The sequence below is a fragment of the Typopeltis vanoorti genome, chromosome 14 (assembly GCF_054136105.1).
Source record: "Typopeltis vanoorti isolate ZY-2024b chromosome 14, IOZ_Tvanoo_1.0, whole genome shotgun sequence".
Classification (NCBI taxonomy): domain Eukaryota; kingdom Metazoa; phylum Arthropoda; class Arachnida; order Uropygi; family Thelyphonidae; genus Typopeltis; species Typopeltis vanoorti.
In genome coordinates, this window is record NC_143562.1 from 16,071,006 (window position 1) to 16,091,927 (window position 20,922).

The 20,922-nt window shown below is 34.9% G+C and overlaps 1 protein-coding gene across 2 annotated transcripts in view; it reads left to right on the forward strand.

Annotated features, from left to right (window-relative positions):
* The window catches only part of LOC150099257 (follistatin-related protein 5-like), a 503,787-nt gene that overhangs the window by 394,712 nt on the left and 88,153 nt on the right, over positions 1-20,922 (forward strand). For both annotated transcript variants that reach the window (XM_090403821.1, XM_090403822.1), the window contains exons 8-9: positions 2,884-3,001; positions 16,114-16,272. In XM_090403821.1, coding sequence (XP_090259947.1) covers positions 2,884-3,001; positions 16,114-16,272 — 277 coding nt within the window. The remainder of the gene's footprint in view (positions 1-2,883; positions 3,002-16,113; positions 16,273-20,922) is intronic.

The window sequence follows — 20,922 nt, forward strand, 5'->3', positions numbered from 1 at the left end:
TTTCCCCTCACCTCAAATAATTTAATTTTCTTATTCAGCCCTAATTAACTTATTAAAGAAATTGAGCCTATAGACATTTACATAACAAAACAGATATTTTTGTTTGGTTATGGGGAATATAACTAAACAAGTGCCTGAGTAAGATTTAGGCCTGCTCATGCACATGATTCTCTTCATTAACATCAGTGAAATAACATATTTAAAGGTGTTTCAGCAATACTTGTGCCATAAGGTTTAACAAATTAACATGATAACACAAGGAGAAGGATTGAATAATAAATTATTCTTAGTCAATCTTCCCATGACTGAAGACTTCTAACCCAATACATTAAGTTTTCTCCATTTGTCTGTTTCTGTCATTCTAAGTACATCCTCCAACTTAGTCCAGTAAGAGCAGAAATTTGATCATTGGGCCTGCCTCATCTGGCTCTGCATGAAGAGTTTTTCAATGTTCCCATTCTTCTTGAAACATATCCAAAATATCTAAAGATTCTTCTATCCATCATGTTGCAGACTTATTTGAAGAGTTAATTGATCTCTGATGTTCAGGTTGGTTTTTTAAGTCCAAGGAACTCAAAGCATCCTTCTCCAGGCTCAAATTTCAAAAGCATTCATTTTCTTCTTAATTGCTTTAAGCGTCAAAGACTCTGAGCCATAAAGAACCACAAAGAAGACTAAAAAGGATCTGACCAGTTTGATCTTTGTGTTGATAGATAATTTCTATTTTTCCAGATCTTTCTGAGCTGAGTCATTGCTGGTCTTCCCATTGTAATCTGTCTTCTTACTTCCTTCATATAACTCCCATTGGCAGAGAGCACTGTGCCCAGATAGATAAACTGATGATCTTCATCTAAGTTTGTAAACAGTCCTCAAGTGTTTCCATCATAATTCATATCTAGAATCATCAGCTCAATAAATTATAGTAATCAAGTATATTTCAACCCAAAAAATTACAGGTCATCGTCACTGGCATCAGAAATATAATCCATTGCAAACAGTCGATTATTCAAAATAGTAAGAACTACATAGAACAACACAAATGGATAACAGAGAAAAAAAAAAATTTTTTAAATTGCTAATGATGTTTGATTAGAATAATTATTATTCATGACACCTCCGAGGAGTCTGAAGACTCATCGTGGGAGGACACCTATTGTACAGTTCTCTGTCTCCAACACTACACTGAACCTCTGCTACCATTCATCAACATCAGCGCCATCTACCGCCCATCACTACCACAGCTAGTTTTTTTTTTTTTTTTTGTCTATAAATTGTGTGTGTTCTGAAGGGCTGATTTGTCTGTATGCGGGATGAAAAACCCGAGTTTCTGGGATAAAAAAAACCCTGCTACCTCCGTATGACGATTGAAATGATATGGACAATTGAAAACGTCCATATAAAGATTCCTCCCATCATGACGAGAATCAAACCTAGGCCTTTTCCAATTGAAGGGCGCAATGCACCGTCGTTCTTCCAATTGCGCTACGAAGGCACTTATATAACACTCTCCATATCTTTGATAGGGAGAAGCAGTCATTTCAATTCAGGTTCAGCCAGTGAAACGAGGCTTTGGCACTCTCTTTAAACCAACATTCAAACTTATGGCAGCAATGATGGAGTGTGTTTCAGACCATAAGATATTGTGGTCAGGATCATTTCCATGTTATGCTAGGCTGATTTTACAGATTTTTTTTATTGGTGATAGGAACTCTTTGCTGTCTTCATGGTTCTTACTGTTTTAAATAATCCATTGTTTGCATTCTGCTTTGTATTCAAACTGCCTGATGCCACTAATGATATGTAAGTTTTGGGTTGAAATATTTGGCTATTAAAATTTATTATTCACTCTTCTCCTTGGGTTAATGTGTAAATTTGTTAAGGTGTTTAAAGTGATCAGATGAATTCTAATTAGGATTATTATCCGCAATGAGAAGAGCAATGAAAAAAATCGAATTTCTTACAGTATCACTTTCAGTTACAAAATCTAACAAAGCTTTCTACTCTGAAACAGTTTCTTAATTTTAGAAGACTGATTAAGAACAGTTTCCTAATCATTCCCTTGATTCCATTAGTGCTTTCATTCTCAAATTCATACAGGAGTAATACAAAACTGAAACTGCTAATACTTATGTATATCAGCATCACAAAAGAATGTACTTTATCATCATCACTTAAAACGCTTTAGTAACTGAATTCAATTTTTATGTGAAACCATTTATTATCAGATTTCATTAAAAAAAAAGAATTAAAACCGTATCACTATTTGCAAACTTTTTAGAATGAGAATTCTGTTCAAGAGAACTGACTTTCATTGAAATCTTAAATATTGTAGCAGCAGAGTTTTATTGAATCCATTTCTGTTTGAATTGAAAGACAAAAGTTTTTTTAGCTTTTTTCAAAGTCTCATCAATTTACTTCAGCTAATTTAGTCCTATGTGTACAAACAACTGTAATACATTTTTTTTTAAGCTACACACAACTTTAATTTTTAACTACTCTTTTTTCTCATTCTTTCATTACCATATTATCCAATATGTTGGAATATTTTTATAACTCATTCTTTTTCTCTGAACTTATATATGGATGGAACCTAAATATTTTTCTGACTAAATATTTTTATGGTCATTTGTCTCATTCTCTGTAAAATAGTTTTCAAAAATGCATAACTCTTAAATTTAAAAAATGAAGTTGAGGTTGTAAATATTAAGAGAAATATGCTAAGTCAAAGAAAATCAAAATACTCTAAAATATATTAATTTGCATATACATTGTTTGAATTATATATAAACATATTTTTTTTTTAAACTTTAAATTATAAATAAGTTAATCTTGAGTAATTTGCAACATGACACTACAATTTCTAACTTGACTTTGATATTTCAGGTATTTGTGGATGGTTCTTTGTATTTGACTAATGTCCAACTTGTCCATGCTGGTAACTACACATGTCATGCTCAACGTAACAGAGATATTACCCAGACTCATGTGTTACATGTGCAAAGTAAGTTTTTTTGTTAGGACACATTTTAATGATGTATGTCATTTAATTTTATGAATATTCTGTCATGGACATGGTATTGATGCCTAAAGATTCTGCAGTCTGTTGTGTTTAGGAATTGTTAAACATGTATAACTGTTATAACAGTTGTATAAAAATCTTTTTTGTATATGTTCACAGTGAACAGTATCTGTTAGATTCATTATAGACATTATTATTATTATTACATCACACCTCCAGTGAGTCCAAAGACTCATCGAGGGAAGGCATCTACTCTACAACTCTTTATCTCACTACTCCACCAACCTTCATCATTTAACACCAATACCATCTACTGCCGACTACCACCACTAATACTTTCACAGACAATCATAAACATACATGCCCACGGCAGGATTTGAATCCGCAGCCTTTTGGCTGGAGAGCGGATATGCTGACCACTCGGCCAACCAGGCCGGCATCTTTGATTTTTTTTTTTGTGGTTTAATTCACAACACAAGGAAATAAGAAAATAAATAACATACATGCAGCAGCTTGTAACTTAGTGATAAATGAATTAAATAAATGTTTATTTTAGTTATTTAGTTGCAAATATTTTGCTGATTTATACCTGGCATCTCTACAGCATAAACAGTTTGTCATAGTATGCAAACAACAACAATTAGTTAATAGTGGGAACAGTTTAAAATGATAACATACAACACAAAGAACTAAAGTTCTTTGTGTTGTATGTTGTTGCCATCTATTGTTGGTGAAAGAAAAGTTTTACAAGTATTAATTTGATCTTAAAATGACTGCTCTCCCAGATTTTTAGCTAATTGATAGTCATAAGGAAAGACCTGGGTTCGATTCCTGTCTATGACATGAGGAACCTTATTGAAATGTTTTTGTACTGTCATACATGCATGAAAAGTAGTAATGTTTTGTAAATCCTCTTTGTTTAAATTGCTGCAAATATTCCAGTGTTAATTCCTGTATCTTATTTTTCTATCTCCTTATACATATTTGCAAAAATTTCCTTCATACTTATTGTACAAATGAGAGGTATAGGCAGCTTCTTGTTACTATTAAGTAGCAAAACTTCTTTTAAGCATTTTCGAGAGTCCACAAACAAGCATCAATCTTTCAATACCAATCTCATGTGGATCATTTTTTTTTTCACATTAGAAACACCATGTCTCACAACAATGGCCAATTCTATTCCTTTTCTCAAAATATGAAGCTAGGATTTTTTTCATTTATGAAAACAGATATTTTTGGTTTCTGGAACTGATAAGTTTCATTGTTGAAGATGAAATCCAAACAGTTCAGATTATTATGTAGATAAATTCAAATATCTAATAGGATTGTTTCATGTTCAGTTAGATGAAATTTGTTGACATCATAAATGCTTGCATCTGATGACTTAGTTTTCACACCAGAAACAGATGGTTTACCATTTGTGTCAATGCACAATATCTTGAGGTTTGAAGTGCTACTGGAAGATCCAAAGATTGAAACGCTCTATCTACTGCAAACTCTAAGCTGAAGAAATAGTATGAAATTTATCATGTAGTACTATCGCATCCCTTAAGAGATATAATACAGTAATCCCTCGATTAATGCTCCCCCGATTAGTGAGTCATTTTTTTTTTATACCCAAATTCGATTAGTGCGCCTCTAAAATTCGATTAGTGTGCCTATATACATCTTAAAAATAAATGTTACAGATTTTAAAAATTTTCTATCTATACATTTTTATGGCTAACTATTTTAAAAAATCACTCACCAGAATGAAATAATTTAGTTACTGATTTAAAACATTTTACAAAGTTATTTTTAATGGCATACTACACTACTTCCATGCACACTATGTATACTATGTTTGAAATTTTTACCGCCAAAATTTATGTGGTCTGCTATAGTACGCCCACAGTTTTGAGACCCTGTGACACTTCTGCGCATGTCACAAAAAGGAGAATCCATTCCGATAATAGGGTAATCAATCTGTCTTCTGGGATGAGTTGTTTATTATTACATGTCGGAAAATTAACTTCTCTTTTATGATGATTGTAGTTTTTAAAGTGGTAACTTTTTTGCTTGTATAACAGTTGGGAAATTTTATCTATAAAGCACGTGATTTCGCATGTTGGCGACCAATTCATACGTCCTTCATTTCTTTCTCCTCTTCAATGATAACGTCCAAGAGTTAATTAAATCTCATTCTGAAGAATTGAGTGATTCCAAGGTCCTGAAGAATATGAAGAAAATTAACCACTTATAGTCAGCTAAAAGAGATTTCACAAAAATCATTTGCAAATATATTTTGTACAGTCGAAGTTTTTAAGCAGCAATGCTTTGAGGCTGACCCTGATGAAGAGAGAAGCAGTAAAATTTGCAGAAGAGTAGAAGCGGCAATAGGACAATGCCGTTGGTTGTATGAAAAAAAGAAACAAAATGCCCGCCAAACTAAGTTGGCTCAATTCTTTGTTAAGAAGTAGAATAATAAAATTTATATTCTGAATATGTTTTATTGTCTTTCAGCTTCATGGTTTTCCTTTAACTAGGCCCTGAGACATACCTTACTTCTTTTATAAAACAATTAAGGTTCAAAAAAGAAATTTGAGGAACGAATTATACCTTTTTTTTCCCCATAGGTTATCGTATTCGATTAGTGCGTTTTCAATTAATATGCCTGTTTTAAAGAACGCATTAGTCGCACTAATCGAGGGATTGCTGTACTGTCACAGTCCTTAAGGGATGTGGTAGTGCTACATTTCTTCTGTGCATCCCTTAAGTTTTGGATATGATCATTCTCATTTAGTTCCTGTTATGTACCTTAAGGGATGTACAGAAGGAATGTAGAATGTGACTCTCACCTCTCCTTAAACATATTCACTCTCAGGGCACTCACAATTGCCTGTGACAATACATTCCACTCATTCACCACTCCAAGCAAAGAACTTAGTCTCCACACACTGACTGCACTCTCACATAACTTCCAGAAGTGACTCCTTGTTCTCTGCTTATTACTCATGTATTGAAAAATTTCTTTTGTGCCAATCTTATAGAATTCAAATTTATAGAATCCCTTTAGTAACTTATAAGTTTTTATCATATCCCCTTTCCTGTGAACTAAATTCTGCGACCCATGCACTTATAATCTCTCCTTATAGAAAAAATTCAACAGACTGTTGAATTTCAAAAATTCAACAGATATCTGTCAGTCATCTTCAATCCATACCTGTGCTTGAATGGAGCCAACTTGCAAGCTAACCTGCTGTGGCATGTCGATTTTGTTTTGCTGTTATAACAAAAATCTGTCTTCGTGCCTCTTGGTAGAGCGAGGGCAATCTCTTAGCCAACGTCTGGAACACATTCCATTTGGTTTGAAATGCTACCCAGAGCTTGAATACTATGTGAGATTCCAAACTCTCTGGCAATATCAGTAATTCTGCAGCCTTCTTCAAGCTTTGCAGTAATTCTTCCCTATGAAAAATCATCTAGATGATGCAGTTGTAATCTCTGAGACATAAGACAACCAAGTTTGCAATTATTCCTTCACGAAAAGAGCTTCCTTGAAACACAGTTCACTTAGCGCAGCTTTTTGCCTTTTATCCTGTTGAATGCTACCATGTGACTCCTTTGCACATGATTTTAAAATCTGAATGTGTCACCCGCTTTCTACTTGAAATCATTAGTTATACAAATTACCATGAACTGATTTGTCTGAATTTGCAGTTGTAATCTTCAGAAATGGTGTTCATCCTTAGGTTTTAGATTTGGACACCAGTGTACATCATCTTTATCAAAACTATAGCCATCCTCAGTTTTACATTGTTAGCAAACAACTGGATCTTTTTAAATCTTCCCCTATATCATTAATATACAAATTAAGGAGTAGAGGTATTAGTATGGATCTGTTGGACACTGCACTAGTCACCCTCACTTGCCCTGATTCCACTCCACCATACACCACCCTCTGTCTGTCTGTCAGTCATCTTCAATCCATACCACCAGCCTCATATCCATTCCAATTTGTTCCAACTTATGTAATAGTTTTTCCAAGCAGTATTGTGTTAAATGCCTTTGTAAAATCCACCAGTACATTGGTGTAACCGTTTCCTTTATCTGATTCCATAGTTCAGTTTATTATAAAATGTGAGAATGTGAGTAAATTTATAAGGTAGGACCTGCCTTTTACAAATTCGTGCTGTTTACTATAGAGTATTATATTCCTATTCATCCATTCCTGAATTTTACCTTTAACCAACAACCTTTTTTTCAATTTTTGAAAAAAGTTATTGGAGTTGTTCAATCAAAAAAAATTTTGATTGAACAACTCCAGTGCTGTTTACTATAGAGTATTATATTCCTATTCATCCATTCCTGAATTTTACCTTTAACCAACAACCTTTTTTTTTCAATTTTTGAAAAAAGTTATTGGAGTTGTTCAATCAAAAAAAATTTTGATTGAACAACTTTTTCAATATTTCAGCCACCACCACTTCAGATATACTAATTGGTCTGTAATTTACTACCGTATTTCCCCGAAAATATGACTGGGTCTTATATTAATTTTTGCTCCAAAAGACGCATTAGGGCTTATTTTAGGAAATGTCTTATTTTTTCATGTACAACAGTCTACATTTATTCACGTACAAAAATCTACATTTATTCAAATACAGTCATGTCATCTTCTGGAACATCGTTATAACTCTCCAAACCCCAAATTCCGGCCTGAATTTCTTGTGACTCCATTTCCTGTAGAACCATTGGCCCCAATCTCTTAAGTCCAGCAATAGAACTCTCCTTTAATGAGCACTTCTTGTCCATGTAGTCTGCGCGTAGTGCATTTGCAACACAGCTGTCAGTGATTTTATCCCATGAATTCTCCACTCAAGTCACGACCTCTTGCAGGCTAGGCTTCACCAAGTTTCCACACTGATTTCTCTCCATTCTATTTTCAATGTAGTCATTGATTTCCATGCGCAAATGGTCCTTGAATGGCTTCTTTATTGCAATATCAAGAGTCTGGAGATAGGCAGCCATTCCTGCAGGAATCATTATTTGATCTATTCTTCTCTCTGCAAGGAAGTTCTTCATGTCTTTAGCGCAGTGAGTGCTGGCTGAATCCCAGACTAGCAGACCTCTTTGGCCATCTCACAAAACAAGTGGCAACATTAAATCGATCCACTTCCTTATAACTGTTTGTGTGCACCAGGCTTTTTCGGTTTCAAGAACATAAATGCTTGAAACACGTTCAATCTTATCTTTCTTGCCTTTAGTGATGATTAGAGGTGGGGCTTTCTTTCCATCCAGACGAATTGTCAAAATACAGGTAACACATGCACTTTCCTAACCAGTGGAGGGACTGTAGATTGATGAGGCACCCTCTGATCAATTGCCTTTTGAGATCCTTGGCCCATAAACACTGCTGTTTCATCCATAGCAATCATGTTGGAGAGTTGGTATTTAGAAAAGTCGATGCCATCAACAAAGAACTTGAATGCAAATGCACGTTTAAAAACTTGAATATCTTCCAGCTTGAATGTTGTCGATCTTCTTAGAGACATTTCATATCGCTGAAGGAAGCCATCCAGCCAGTGTTGTGATGCTTTGAATTCTTCTGGGAATATTTCTAACTCTGGTGCCATTGAAAGAGCAAATGCTTGATTATCAGCCCTTCTCACAACCAAAGCCTTTGCTCTCCTGTCAGCAACCCATTCACAGATGATGTCTTCCAGCTCAGGAAATAATGGTTGCCGACCTGATCTACACTTACGCCTTTTAGCATTTTCCTCATCCACCTGTTGACTGAGACTATCGTACTTTGCTTGCCATTTTACGCCCATTCGGAGATCCACTTCTTCTCTTTGCAGAAAGCCATAAGATTCTTGCCCCGGAAGTCCTCCACGATTCCTTTCTTGTACTCGATGGAATTGGTCTTTCTTTTTGCACTCATCTTGTCTGGGGGTCAAAATATTATTCCCTTTAAATCTACCATTAAATCAAGTGTTAATTGAAGACTTACAAGACAGGAGTGGGAACAAAAATGATGACAGTTAAGAATGATGGTCCACACAAAAGCGACGAAAAATTGCAGGCACCAAAATTCAAAAAACATTTCTTTATTTCACACGAGTGCATTAAGTACATCCATTACAACATATTGAATTATGAAGATTCATATTAGACACAACCACGTCTGTTCGTTATCAAGTGCGCACGTTATTCGTGCGTTGTGTACTCTGATTGGTCATTCGGCAATAAGTTTCTAGTTCATCTGTTTACATAGGCGTTTACCTCTCGTCCGAAGGTGCCCACTTAGGTATTTACAAATACTTAATTATAATTTATATTGTCATTTATTTTAAATATTGATGTCCATAATATTATTTATTTATATTTAATTATATATTAATATTATTATTTTATAATTCAATACGTCCGTCGTGTGTTACAACGGATGTACTAAATGCGTCTACTAAATGCGATTTGTCTGGCTGACGATCTTAACTGGGGCTTATTTTTTGGGGTAGAGCTTATATTATGAGCATCCTGAAAAATCATGCTAGGGCTTATTTTTCGGTTAGGTCTTATTTTTGGGGAAATACGGTACTTCTATCTTGGTGCCATCTTTATGTAATATAACTATCTTACTCTTTTCCGCTCCCTTAGAACCCTGCCAGAGCTGAGATAGATTGAACAACTTCATCAGAGATTCTACCAGTTTTCTTTCACATTCGTGTAGCACATGGGCTGACATATCATCCAGTCCCATTGCTGTATTCACATTGATATTTTCAATATGCTGAGTACCCACAGTTTGTCTATCTCAGTTCTCACATTAGTAACTGTAAAATCTTTACTTAGATGATACACCTTTGCAAAGTGATCACTTGGTAGCCCAATTATTTCTTCTGTTTCTGTTACTTTTCTTTCATTAGCACTGGGTAAAGTTATCCTTCTAAAATCATTCTGTTGCTACATAGGGGAAAAAAAATTATAGCCCTCTATATGAAGGCTAAATTAGATCTCACGATCTGATTTAGCCTTCCTTACCATACCAGTCACCTTTCTTGCCTGCGCTTTGTATTGCTCACAAGCATGCTGATCACCTTTTTTGTTTATATTTCTTCCACAATGCTTTCTTTTTTTGCAGTTCCTGCTTTATATTGCTACTCATCCACTTAATCCCTACTTGGTTTATCCTTCTGACCTGGGTATGCACTCTGATACTGCTTCTCAAACAATCCCTGACCACTTCCCATGCACTACTGACATTCATTCCTTGTAACTTCTTAAATCATAACACTTCCCCAAGCTGCCACCCTAGTTTCTCATAATCACCAGCTTTGTAGTTACTAATGTGAGAACTGAGACTGACAAACTGTAGGTTTGTCTGTCTTAGTGTTCACACACTCAACTCCCCCTCTCCATCCCATGCTGTTCGGGTAATTATCCTGTAGTAACTGTATAAATCTATTTCCATTTTGCCATGTGTCCTTTTCTCCTTCTCATTGGATCATGGTCCTTATTCTAAATTCTCCTATTATATGCTCAGTCTTTACTTTCTCACCCTTTATTTTGACTTCTTACAACTCTTTCATAGTCTTTCTCATTGTATATTCTCACTTTTATAAAATTTGTGCTGGCCAAAACAATAAACTCTTTCACTTCTCCCTTCAGTAGCATCCTTGATCTTTGGATATGAGAAGCCTGCTTTCATTGCTTTCTCATTAAGTATACCTTATCATTGACACGTGCACACACTTAACAACATAGGCAAAAATAAAGAAACTATGATTAATAATGACTAGATAGTACCAATAATGACAAATTAGACAATTATTTAATGATCAAACAATAATTTACATCCTGTGCCTATATTTTGTTTGCAGTGCAGAAGATAAAACCTTGTACATCCACATAATCCATTGGTTACCTGCTCCATTCTAAATATGTTTTGAGGACTCCATTTCCCACCCACCCACCCTGTTATATGCATCACCAGGCCATACTTATACCTTTCCAAGGCAGGTGTGGCTCGCGTGCTCCATTGCCCCCCCCCCCCCTTGTTGTTTGGGTCTCTTAAATTAGCCCTAATTTTTCAGGATCCCTAGCCAGAGCCTTATGAGCTATATCACTTAAGCGAAAAAATTTTTATATCTTCTTACTGCATTTCATTTTTCAGTTAAGATGCAAGAATTTGATTAAAATTCATCATCGATTTCAGTATTAAGACATCATATCCACAAGTCTGAATTGCTTCACCTCTATCTTTCAGTATTTCTACTCCCCCCCCCCCTTCGATTAACATTTGTTCCTATTATTTGTACGCTGGGCCTTGCCATAATGATTACTTCAGACTATGAATTTCCAACTATGAATTAACTTCTGTATTGTTTTTCAGTTCATCAAATGAAATTTGTCTTTATAACAATAAAATGATTTTGCACAAAAACATCTTGACTAGCTCAGATGATAGATTAACAGTCACAATATTGTACATCATGTCAGCCATGATGTACAATGTTGACAAAGAAAGACCAGTCATGGCATTGTGCCATGGCTGGTCTTTCTTTCTATGAATTTAGGTATTTTCTTTCTGCTTGCTTTTGCACAATGAACATCCAGAAATTTGTGCTCAGTAAATTTAGTAATTTTGGATTTACTTTTGTAGATGTTATTGTTCATTATTACTCATCGGAAGCTGCATTATGCGTGTTTTAAGTGACCTCTTATAATACTGTACAGTGTACTGGTATAATTTTTTTAAATTATTAATTATTTAATGTGTTGTACTTTATTCAATTAATTTTATAATATTGTAAATTGCTATATCGTATTTTTTTTAAGTTATAAATTTTGCTAAAAGTACGTTCGGTGTGCAAATATCTGGAGTCTGGTGGGTTAAAATGAATTCTGTCTGAAATTCTATTCGAAATTTTTTGATCAAAATTTTATGTAACAAATGACCTCATGAAACAAGTTAATTTCATTGTACAGGTATCCCTTGCTTAACACAGCAAAATTAATTGTGACAATCCTTTTATATACGTGGCAAGAGTTTTAATTAATGCACCTTTAAATTTACCATGGCAAAACATGCAAGCCTCAAGGAGTGTTTCCTGGTCGAGAGAAAGAAAGTTGTGAGCATGATGATGTCTTTCCTGCAATACAGACTATTTTATCCAAAGCTGATGAGTATTGCGAGCAAGGTAAAGTTGCATCTACATCTACAAGTATGCAATGCACACATGTAACCAAAGTGCTATAATAGTTGAAATGGAAGATCTGTTGATTATTTGGCTGGAAGACTGCAATCAAAAAAGAATTCCAGTTAGTGCTTCTAATATCACCGCCAAATCTCTAAGCCTCTTTTCAGGACTTAAAGAGACTAAATATAAAGAAGACAATTCAAACTTCACAACTAGCAAAGGCTGGCTTGAAAATTTTAAATCTAGGGCTAGACTAAAGAATGTGAAAATAACAGGTGAAGCTGCAAATGCCAATGAAGATGCTGCATCTACATTTCCTGCTGAGCTTCAGAAAATTATCAAAGAAAATTATTACGATTACCGCTAGATTTTCAGTATAGATGAAATTGGCCTCTATTGGAAAAAGTTCTCTATTGGAGAACTTTTATATCAAAAAAAGAAGCAATGCAGCCTGGCTATAAAGTATCGAAAGATCGCTTAACTTTTGAGCTTGGAGGGAATGCTAGTGGAGATTTTAAATTGAAGCAGCTGCTTGTCTATCAAACTGATAACCCAGTTTGATAGACATTTAAAAGGATGTAACAAGAACTCTTTACCTGTAATTTGGTGGGTGAAGCCTATTTGAAGATTGGTTTAAGTCTTATTTTTATGTTGATCCAGCAGTTGAAGCTTATTGCAAGAGAAATAACTTAGATTTCAAAGCTCTTTTGCTTTTAGATAACGCACCTGGTCATCCAAATTCTCTTAATGATCTGTGTGAGGATGTGAAAGTTTTATTTTTTCCACCAAATATGATATCATTGCTACAACCCATGGACATTTGCTTCATTGCAACTCTCAAAGCCTATTTTCTTAAAATAGACATTTTCAAAGGCAGTAGTGAAAATCTCTTGTGGTGAAAAATATTTATTTTTCACCTATATCGATTTTACATGGGCCATTAAAATACATATAGTTAAGAGTGTATATAACCTAATGTAATGTACTAATTTGTAATATAATGTTAGACTAACTGAATAGAATTCAGTTATAACTAAAAAGTTCAGACAGGATTAGGCTGAAAAAAACTGAAGGTCAACAACAGTCTCAAAGGTCACCGGATTATGAGTTTTGCTGCTAAAACCTTGCGTAAGCAGGGTGATAAGGGCGCTTCCAGTAAATCTGGGAAGTTTTTTTGAATATGATATAAAAGGCGGAGATTGAGGGATGAAAGGCTCTTATTTTTTGTTCTGGTGGCAAGCTTTTTGAGGACGGGAAGAGTCATGATCCAACGAGCAATTATTTTTGGAGATTGTGGGGAGTTTGCTGGCAGTATTACCAGATATCATTCCGTGAAATTCATCGACGATTGTACTGATCCATATGTGTGCTGATTTGTAGCAGCCGATGAAGTTCCTAACATTGACAAAAAAATGCATTAAAGTTACAAGGAAGGTATCTGCAAGATGACAACCACCAGATAATGCCCGATCACAGCCGTTGTGCAAGAAAAAGGAAGGAGCGAGTGGAATTCACCCTTAACCCTTTTGGATTCAGGACTGTACATGATATAGAGACCTTGTAAGTAGATTGCTTTATGTTGATAGCCTAAATTGTGTGTATAGACGATAGTGTTAATTCTATTTAACTAATGGCATAATGTGTTGAAGAGATCAGAAAGCCGAAGGTCAGTTTGAATGTGTAATATAGAATATTGTAATCTTGAATAATGCTTGTGTTACATAATGTTTAGAACGTGTATCCATCCATGTGTTTAATAAGTTGAGTGTAAATAATTTCATTGTCTAATGCAGTGGTCGCCAAAGTGGTCAATATCGGCCCTCAGGGATCGATATAATATTGTTAGGGGTCGATTGGGAGTCAATAGAAAAATATAAGACATCATTGTACAGATAATATTTAATTCGGTTAACTTGGATTACCTCCATCCTGATTGACAATGCAATTAAGAGTGAATCGTGGGAACAGTGACATGAATAGGACCTATAAGATGGAGCAAGGTAATGAAAATAGTTACGAAGGCCAATCGAGTAGGCCAAAATGACGTATTTACCAATAAACGGATGTATGTGGTTCCTGCCCGGTCGGCGTGGTAGGAGGGAGATTGCAACACATGCGCGGTTGCTTATTTACTTATACTTACACGTATTCAATCCCAGTTTCATTTTTGCACATCGACATACAAGTGAGTGTTAATGTTCTGAAATTCATCAACATACATATTAGGTAATATTAAAACTACGTAATAGTAAAATAGAGGGGGTCGATAAAAAGTCAAGAAACTCTTGAAGGGGTTGACGTTTAAAGAGGTTTGGCGACCCCTGGTCTAATGCTTTAAGTGAATTGTTTTAATGAATGTGTGGAGAATTTGTCAATTGATATGTCTGATTTACCATTGTATATAAACTAAGTTAAAATAAACTTGTTTGATTTTGTTAATAGCTTGCCTGATCTTTGTTATCCACTGCACTGTCTCATAAAAACGAATCGAACCTGTGTGACCTAAGTAACAGCCACAACTGAGAAATTCGAAGTTGCTTGAGATAGAATTGATTTAAGAGTTATTCCACGTGCTTAGCTAAAATATTCTCTTGTATGTAATGGAAAGATAGAAAATTCTTTTACACATTCCTTAATAGTACAGTCGCTAACAAAAATAAATTTTTAAGGATTAATACATTTGAATTATAGCAATGTAGATCAAGGATTTGGTCCGAGCCAGAGGCTTTTTCTCAGTCTACGATACTAGCACATGTGAGACTATACTTTACGGCCTTGAAGTGAGGGAGTAAAACTAAGTAGATTACGAAAGGAATAAAGTCAACTAATAGTATTATAAGTGAGTTAGAGATTGGAGCATATAGACAATTTGTACAAGCTCAAGCAACCACGAAAATAACAAAGTAAGAGGGGAAACACATAGAGAAAAAAAGTAAAGTAATAAACATAATAATAAAATAATAATAAAAATATTAAAATAAAATACAAATATACAAAATATAACAGTAGAAACAACAACGGGAGAAAATGTGATTATCCGAGAATTTTGGAAAAATTTTAACATTAAACATGCAGTTGAAAACATTTATGAACCAGCTAGAAGACACTTGGGAGCAGGTGTCTTCTAGCTGTTGCAATATGGATCCAGATGTTAATTGAAGAATGTTTGTTTGCCGAGGTCTAGAGAGTGCTTGCTATCGTAGAATTTATGCTGATAAGAAAAAAAAAACTAAGATTGTTCAAACAATCTTGATAACTTTTTCTGATAAAAAAATTGCAGTTACTAATTTGGTACAAGCATTTATTAAACATTTACTTTGCATTCATTTTTTATCTTTCCTAAAAGAGCCTATTAAATGAATTATTAATACAGTAATCGATCATGGACGAATTGTAATTTTTACCATTGATTATTATATTTGATTAATGCAATTTTGATATACACGGTAACATCAAGGGATTGATTAATCATGTTGATCAAGGGATACCTGTATTGGAGTACACTGTATATTATTACTTAGCATAGACATGTTAAGTAATGATTGTCAGTAGTGACAAAATCAGTACAGATGACAAATTTCCAATTCATTACTTGTGTATTAATTAGACAACCCTTAAGTGCTAGTTTGAAAAATGAAAGTATGAAATTTTAATACTATCTTTGAAATACCCAAATAAAAATAGAACATTATAGACATACTTACTGATTTCAGAAATGGAAAGTGTGAAAATAAAGGCAACAAATTATTTTTCAGTAGTGCGCAGTAAACTCTTTGATAAGAAAGACTTTCTTTTGTGAAGAAATCTTGAAATAGCATGATATAATAAAATGATCTAACATCATGTATCATAATTATTATTTACTACTGCTTATTGATTTTTTTTTTTTTTTTTTTTTTTTTTTTTTTGCAGCAATTCCTGAAGTACATGTTGTACCAAAGTTACAATCTAGAGCACCTGGTGAATTAGCCCAGATGGAATGTCATGTGACTGGTGTTCCTGCTCCTAAAGTGTCTTGGTTAAAAAATGATGAGGAACTTAAAATGTCTTCTGATAAATACACTATTATTGGTAAGCATCATGATTTAATTTATTTTAATACATATGTCTTTTGAATATGTATTTATCTTCGATGTCCTGAACATCTTAAGTGATAGTCACTTAACTCAAGAATTAAACACTTAAGACTTTAAACTACCTTACTCGACATGATATATTTGTATATTGACAGAAACATAAAATATATAATAGGGTTGAAATAACATGGATGCAAAGTCTAAGCCATCAATTATATCCATTGTGAGGTTTGATAATCCTTCATGATCAGCAGAACACGTAACTGGATTGGTTAAATTGTGTTCATATGTGCATCCCAGAATAGAGCTAGTTACTCAACTTACTAAAAACTAGTAAAGACACAGTTCTTTAAACAGCATATAGGTTGTTGTCTAATTGTAAGCAGACATCCATATAAATTGAATGTATACAATAATTTTTTTCTAATAATTTTATAGTTTTTGATGTTAATGGCCAAATTCAATATATGAATGTTTTTTTTATTATCAATGAAAATACAATCATCAGTGAGAAGGAGAGGGGGAAGAGTTGTCCTAATAAGGTATTTATATGGTAATTTTGTCCTAATATGCTTAAGTGATAGTCCTTTTCATTCTAAATTAACTTTTGCTTCTGACACTTCTGTGGATAGTAAACATGTTACTGTTTTAAATCCAATATTAATTCCACATGGAAATTGATAGAACAATTTTTTTTTTTTTATTTAGCCGCTCTACTAGTTTCATATAACTTATTATTATTACAGGCAACTCCAAGGAGTCCTTAGACTCATTGAGGGAGGCCCTAAATATCATGTCAAGAACAACTATTCAGCTATTTATCATACTTTGCCTTGAACTCATTTACAGTCATGGCACCCACAACAGACTCAGGCAACTTATTCCACTCATTCACCACTCTCCAAGTAAAAAACTAACTTCTAACACTTTTGCTAACCACACTCTTGCCCAGTTTCCATGGATGGCCCCTAGTCCTCCCACCACCTGACCTGTTCTGAAAAAATCCTCTGAATTAATCTTATCGAAACCTTTCAGTAATTTCAATGTCTCAATCATATCACCCCTTTTCTGCCTATCAACCAATTTCTGCAACCCACAAATCCTCAACCTCTTCTCATAAGGTTCATTCTATAGACCTGCTATCATCTTGGTCACTCGCCTCTGGATCCTCTCCACCTCCTCCCCATCAAGAAGAAACCTAGGTGCCCAGATCTGGGCACAGTAGTCAAGATGGGGTCTTATCAAGGCTCGATACAGAGGAACAATAACTTGCTTACCTCATTACCTCTGCTTGTCAAGGTATTCTTCAATAACCAAGTGATTTCATGAGCTGATTTAGCCACTTTTGCAATGTGCCCCCTAAACTTCAACTCCCTATCCACCAACACTCCCAAATCCCTGGCCTCTTCAATCTCCTGGAGTACAGTTCCACTAATGTGGTATACTGCTGCTAATCTTTTCACCCCAAAATGCATAACCTTACACTTTGTCACATTAAATTGACATCCATTTTCCTTAGCACAGTCCTCCAATCTATCCAAATCATCCTGCAAAATTTTGACATCATGTGCATTCAGTATTGTTGCTCTACCCAACTTTGCATCATCAGCAAACAAATGAATAGTTCCTCTCAGATCACTTCCTATATCATTAATGAACAAATTGAACAGTAGTGGTCCAAGAACAGAACCCTGCGGCACACCACTAGTCACAGGCCATCTTTTGGACTCTACTCCTGAATAAACTACTCTCTCTTATCTCTCCATCTCACCAACCTTATATCCATCCCCATATGCTGCAGTTTACTGATTAGAATTCCATGTGGTATCCTGTCAAAGGTTTTAGCAAGGTCCAGCAGTATCACTGTAAACCCATTACCCTTATCCAGTTCAGCCGTCACTGTGTTATAAAACGTGAGCAAGTTACTGAGGCACGATCTACCCTTCACAAAACCATGCTACCCCCCATACAGTATCCCATTATCATCTATCCATTCCTGTATTTTTTTCTTGACTACTTACTCCAATACTTTGACAATGACCCTGATATGCTGATTGGTCGGTAATTTGCAACAGCAGTCTTGGAACCTCCTTTAAGCAGTGGTACTATTTTCCCCTCTTTCCACCCCCTTGGGACTAACCCAGACCTGAGACTCAAATTAAACAAAATGTTTAAGGGCACTGACAATTCTTTTGCCGCTTCACGTAAGACCCGAGCTGGTATACCATCCAATCCTACAGATGTATTCACATTAAGGTTTTGTAATATACTATTCACCTCAATTCCCGTATAAGCTGTTGATTCCTTCATTCCTGCAATATCATCACCTGGATGATATACTCTTGCAAAGTGCTCGCTCAGTAATTCCACTATATCAACTAATTCAGTTACCTCCCTACCATCGGCATTCCTTAAAATCATTCTGCCTATACATTTTTTCTTTTACTTGCATCATATCGAAAAAACTGTTGGGGATTCTCTTTAGCTTGCGTAGCTAATTTCCTTTCATAATCCGCTTTTGCTTTTCTTACCACACTCGTGGTAAGAAAAGCAAAAGCTTTTCTTACCCTTCTGGCCTGTGCTTTATACTGTTTGTGTGCCTGCAGGTCACCTTTCTCCTTAAATTCCCTCCACAGTTGTTTCTTTTTTTACAGCTCAAGCTTAATGGTGTTATTCATCCATTTAACCCCTACTTGATTTACTATCCGGACTTTAGGTATACAGTCAGCCATTACCTCCTTCAAACGGTCCTTTACCACTTCCCATGCACTATCATCCTCCAGCCCTTGCAGTTTTACATGCCATGGCACTGAACCAAGCAATCTCCTAAGCTTGTCATACTTGCCAGCCCGGTAATTTTACATGTACACTTTCTTAATTGAAAATTACACACATTTAGCCACCTCCCAAGTCATGACCTTATGATCACTCTCACCAATTGGTGGCAACGTGGTCATATTCATTACAGTCAAATTCTCATATGTAATTACTAGGTCAAGCACTCTCGAACCCCTAGTATATTCCATTGTATAAATAAGTCGTTTATATAAGATCTTATATTAAATCTTAGTGAGTATATATTATTTTAAATCCTATTTGTTGTCTGCACCATTGTAAAATTTATTTACAATTGTTTTATTTATTCCAACTTTTTCTCAATATTTTGCTTTACTTGTCTTAACTTTATCTTAAACAGACGTATTCCGAGCTCTTAATCCATTGTTTGATCTAGTTACTTATATTTAATTCTTATTCTTAACCTTTTGACCCTCCCCCTTTTTTCAAGATTGTATCTATGCTATTCACATGTTCGTAATTTTATACCTTGGGAACTTGCATCGGGTTAGAGCCAAATTCCTTCATTATAACAGCAAGCATATTTCTTCAATATTAACTCCTGAAAATTTATATTTTTATTTCGACTGCGCCATCAAGAGTCGTAGATAAGATTTAAATATCCTTCCTAAAGAAAAAACACTTCCCTTAGCACAGAAATACTTCTAACTCTCAACACTCTATCAAGCAACGTAATTTCTATTCTATAGTCGTGGCAAACTAGATCATAACCCTTATATCATATAGGTTCGATTTTTATGAGCAGTGCATTGGTATGCAGCAAATTATTTGTTAAACAAAACAATTTATTCATTCTATTTGAAAAAAAGTACAAAAGGGTCAATACTAAAATCAAAATATCTCTCAGGCTCTATACTTTTCTCCAATATTAGCTTGGATTCAAATTAATCAACCTAGCTTCACAATTCTTCTTTAAACAAATTGACTAATGCACTAATTATTCCAATAAATTATTCATACACTAAAACGGATTTGTGCATGCTACATCATATTTTTAACTCAGACATTAAATTATATCATGCACTCTAAACCTTCACATATGCTAACTCTATCTTAACACACATAACTCAGCAGGTATTTTCACAAAATTAAACTCATGACCTAGAGTCCTTATTAATGATCTTAACTCTAAAATTTTCAATACAATAGCAATCTCTTCCACACATTTCACTTCTAGAAATTTCTAATACAAGGCCTTACTTGGTCATATAGTCTGCAATTGTAGATCCTTCTTTTGCCTTCCATTATAGCTCACTACCGGGCACCTATTACAATATCAAAGATATTTCATCAACAGAAACCTTTAGAAAACATGGTGGCTGGAATTTCAGAACTGACCATCGTTACTGCATAATCAAGCCTTCTATTACTTCCGGATGTCTGTTGGCATGATGTGGATCTGCGCCCTTAAGTTCTCGAGACACACTGGAATTCCTTGCGTCTAGGGCTGGAATCGAGAGCCAGAACAACTTCTGGGTAAAAGCGATGATAAAACCAAAAAGTGTGCGCCTAAGCACCACACGCCACCAACAAGAAAGAGCTTTCTTACTACCTGCGGGAAAAGGAGCGTTCTTTCGCTCTTGATCCGTCCCCTTTTTATTCTCTTCCTTCGACCTTGGAACCGCTACCGATTTTAATCCTTTGGGTATTTCCTGGGTCTGCACCCACCACCTTTTTCGTCATTGTGTTAAGGCAGGAAACCCCCGTACATACTTGACCTTTGCCATAGTAATTGCCTAAGGTCATAAGTTGATCTGTTTGGAACTTTCCTTTGTACTTTTTAATTTAT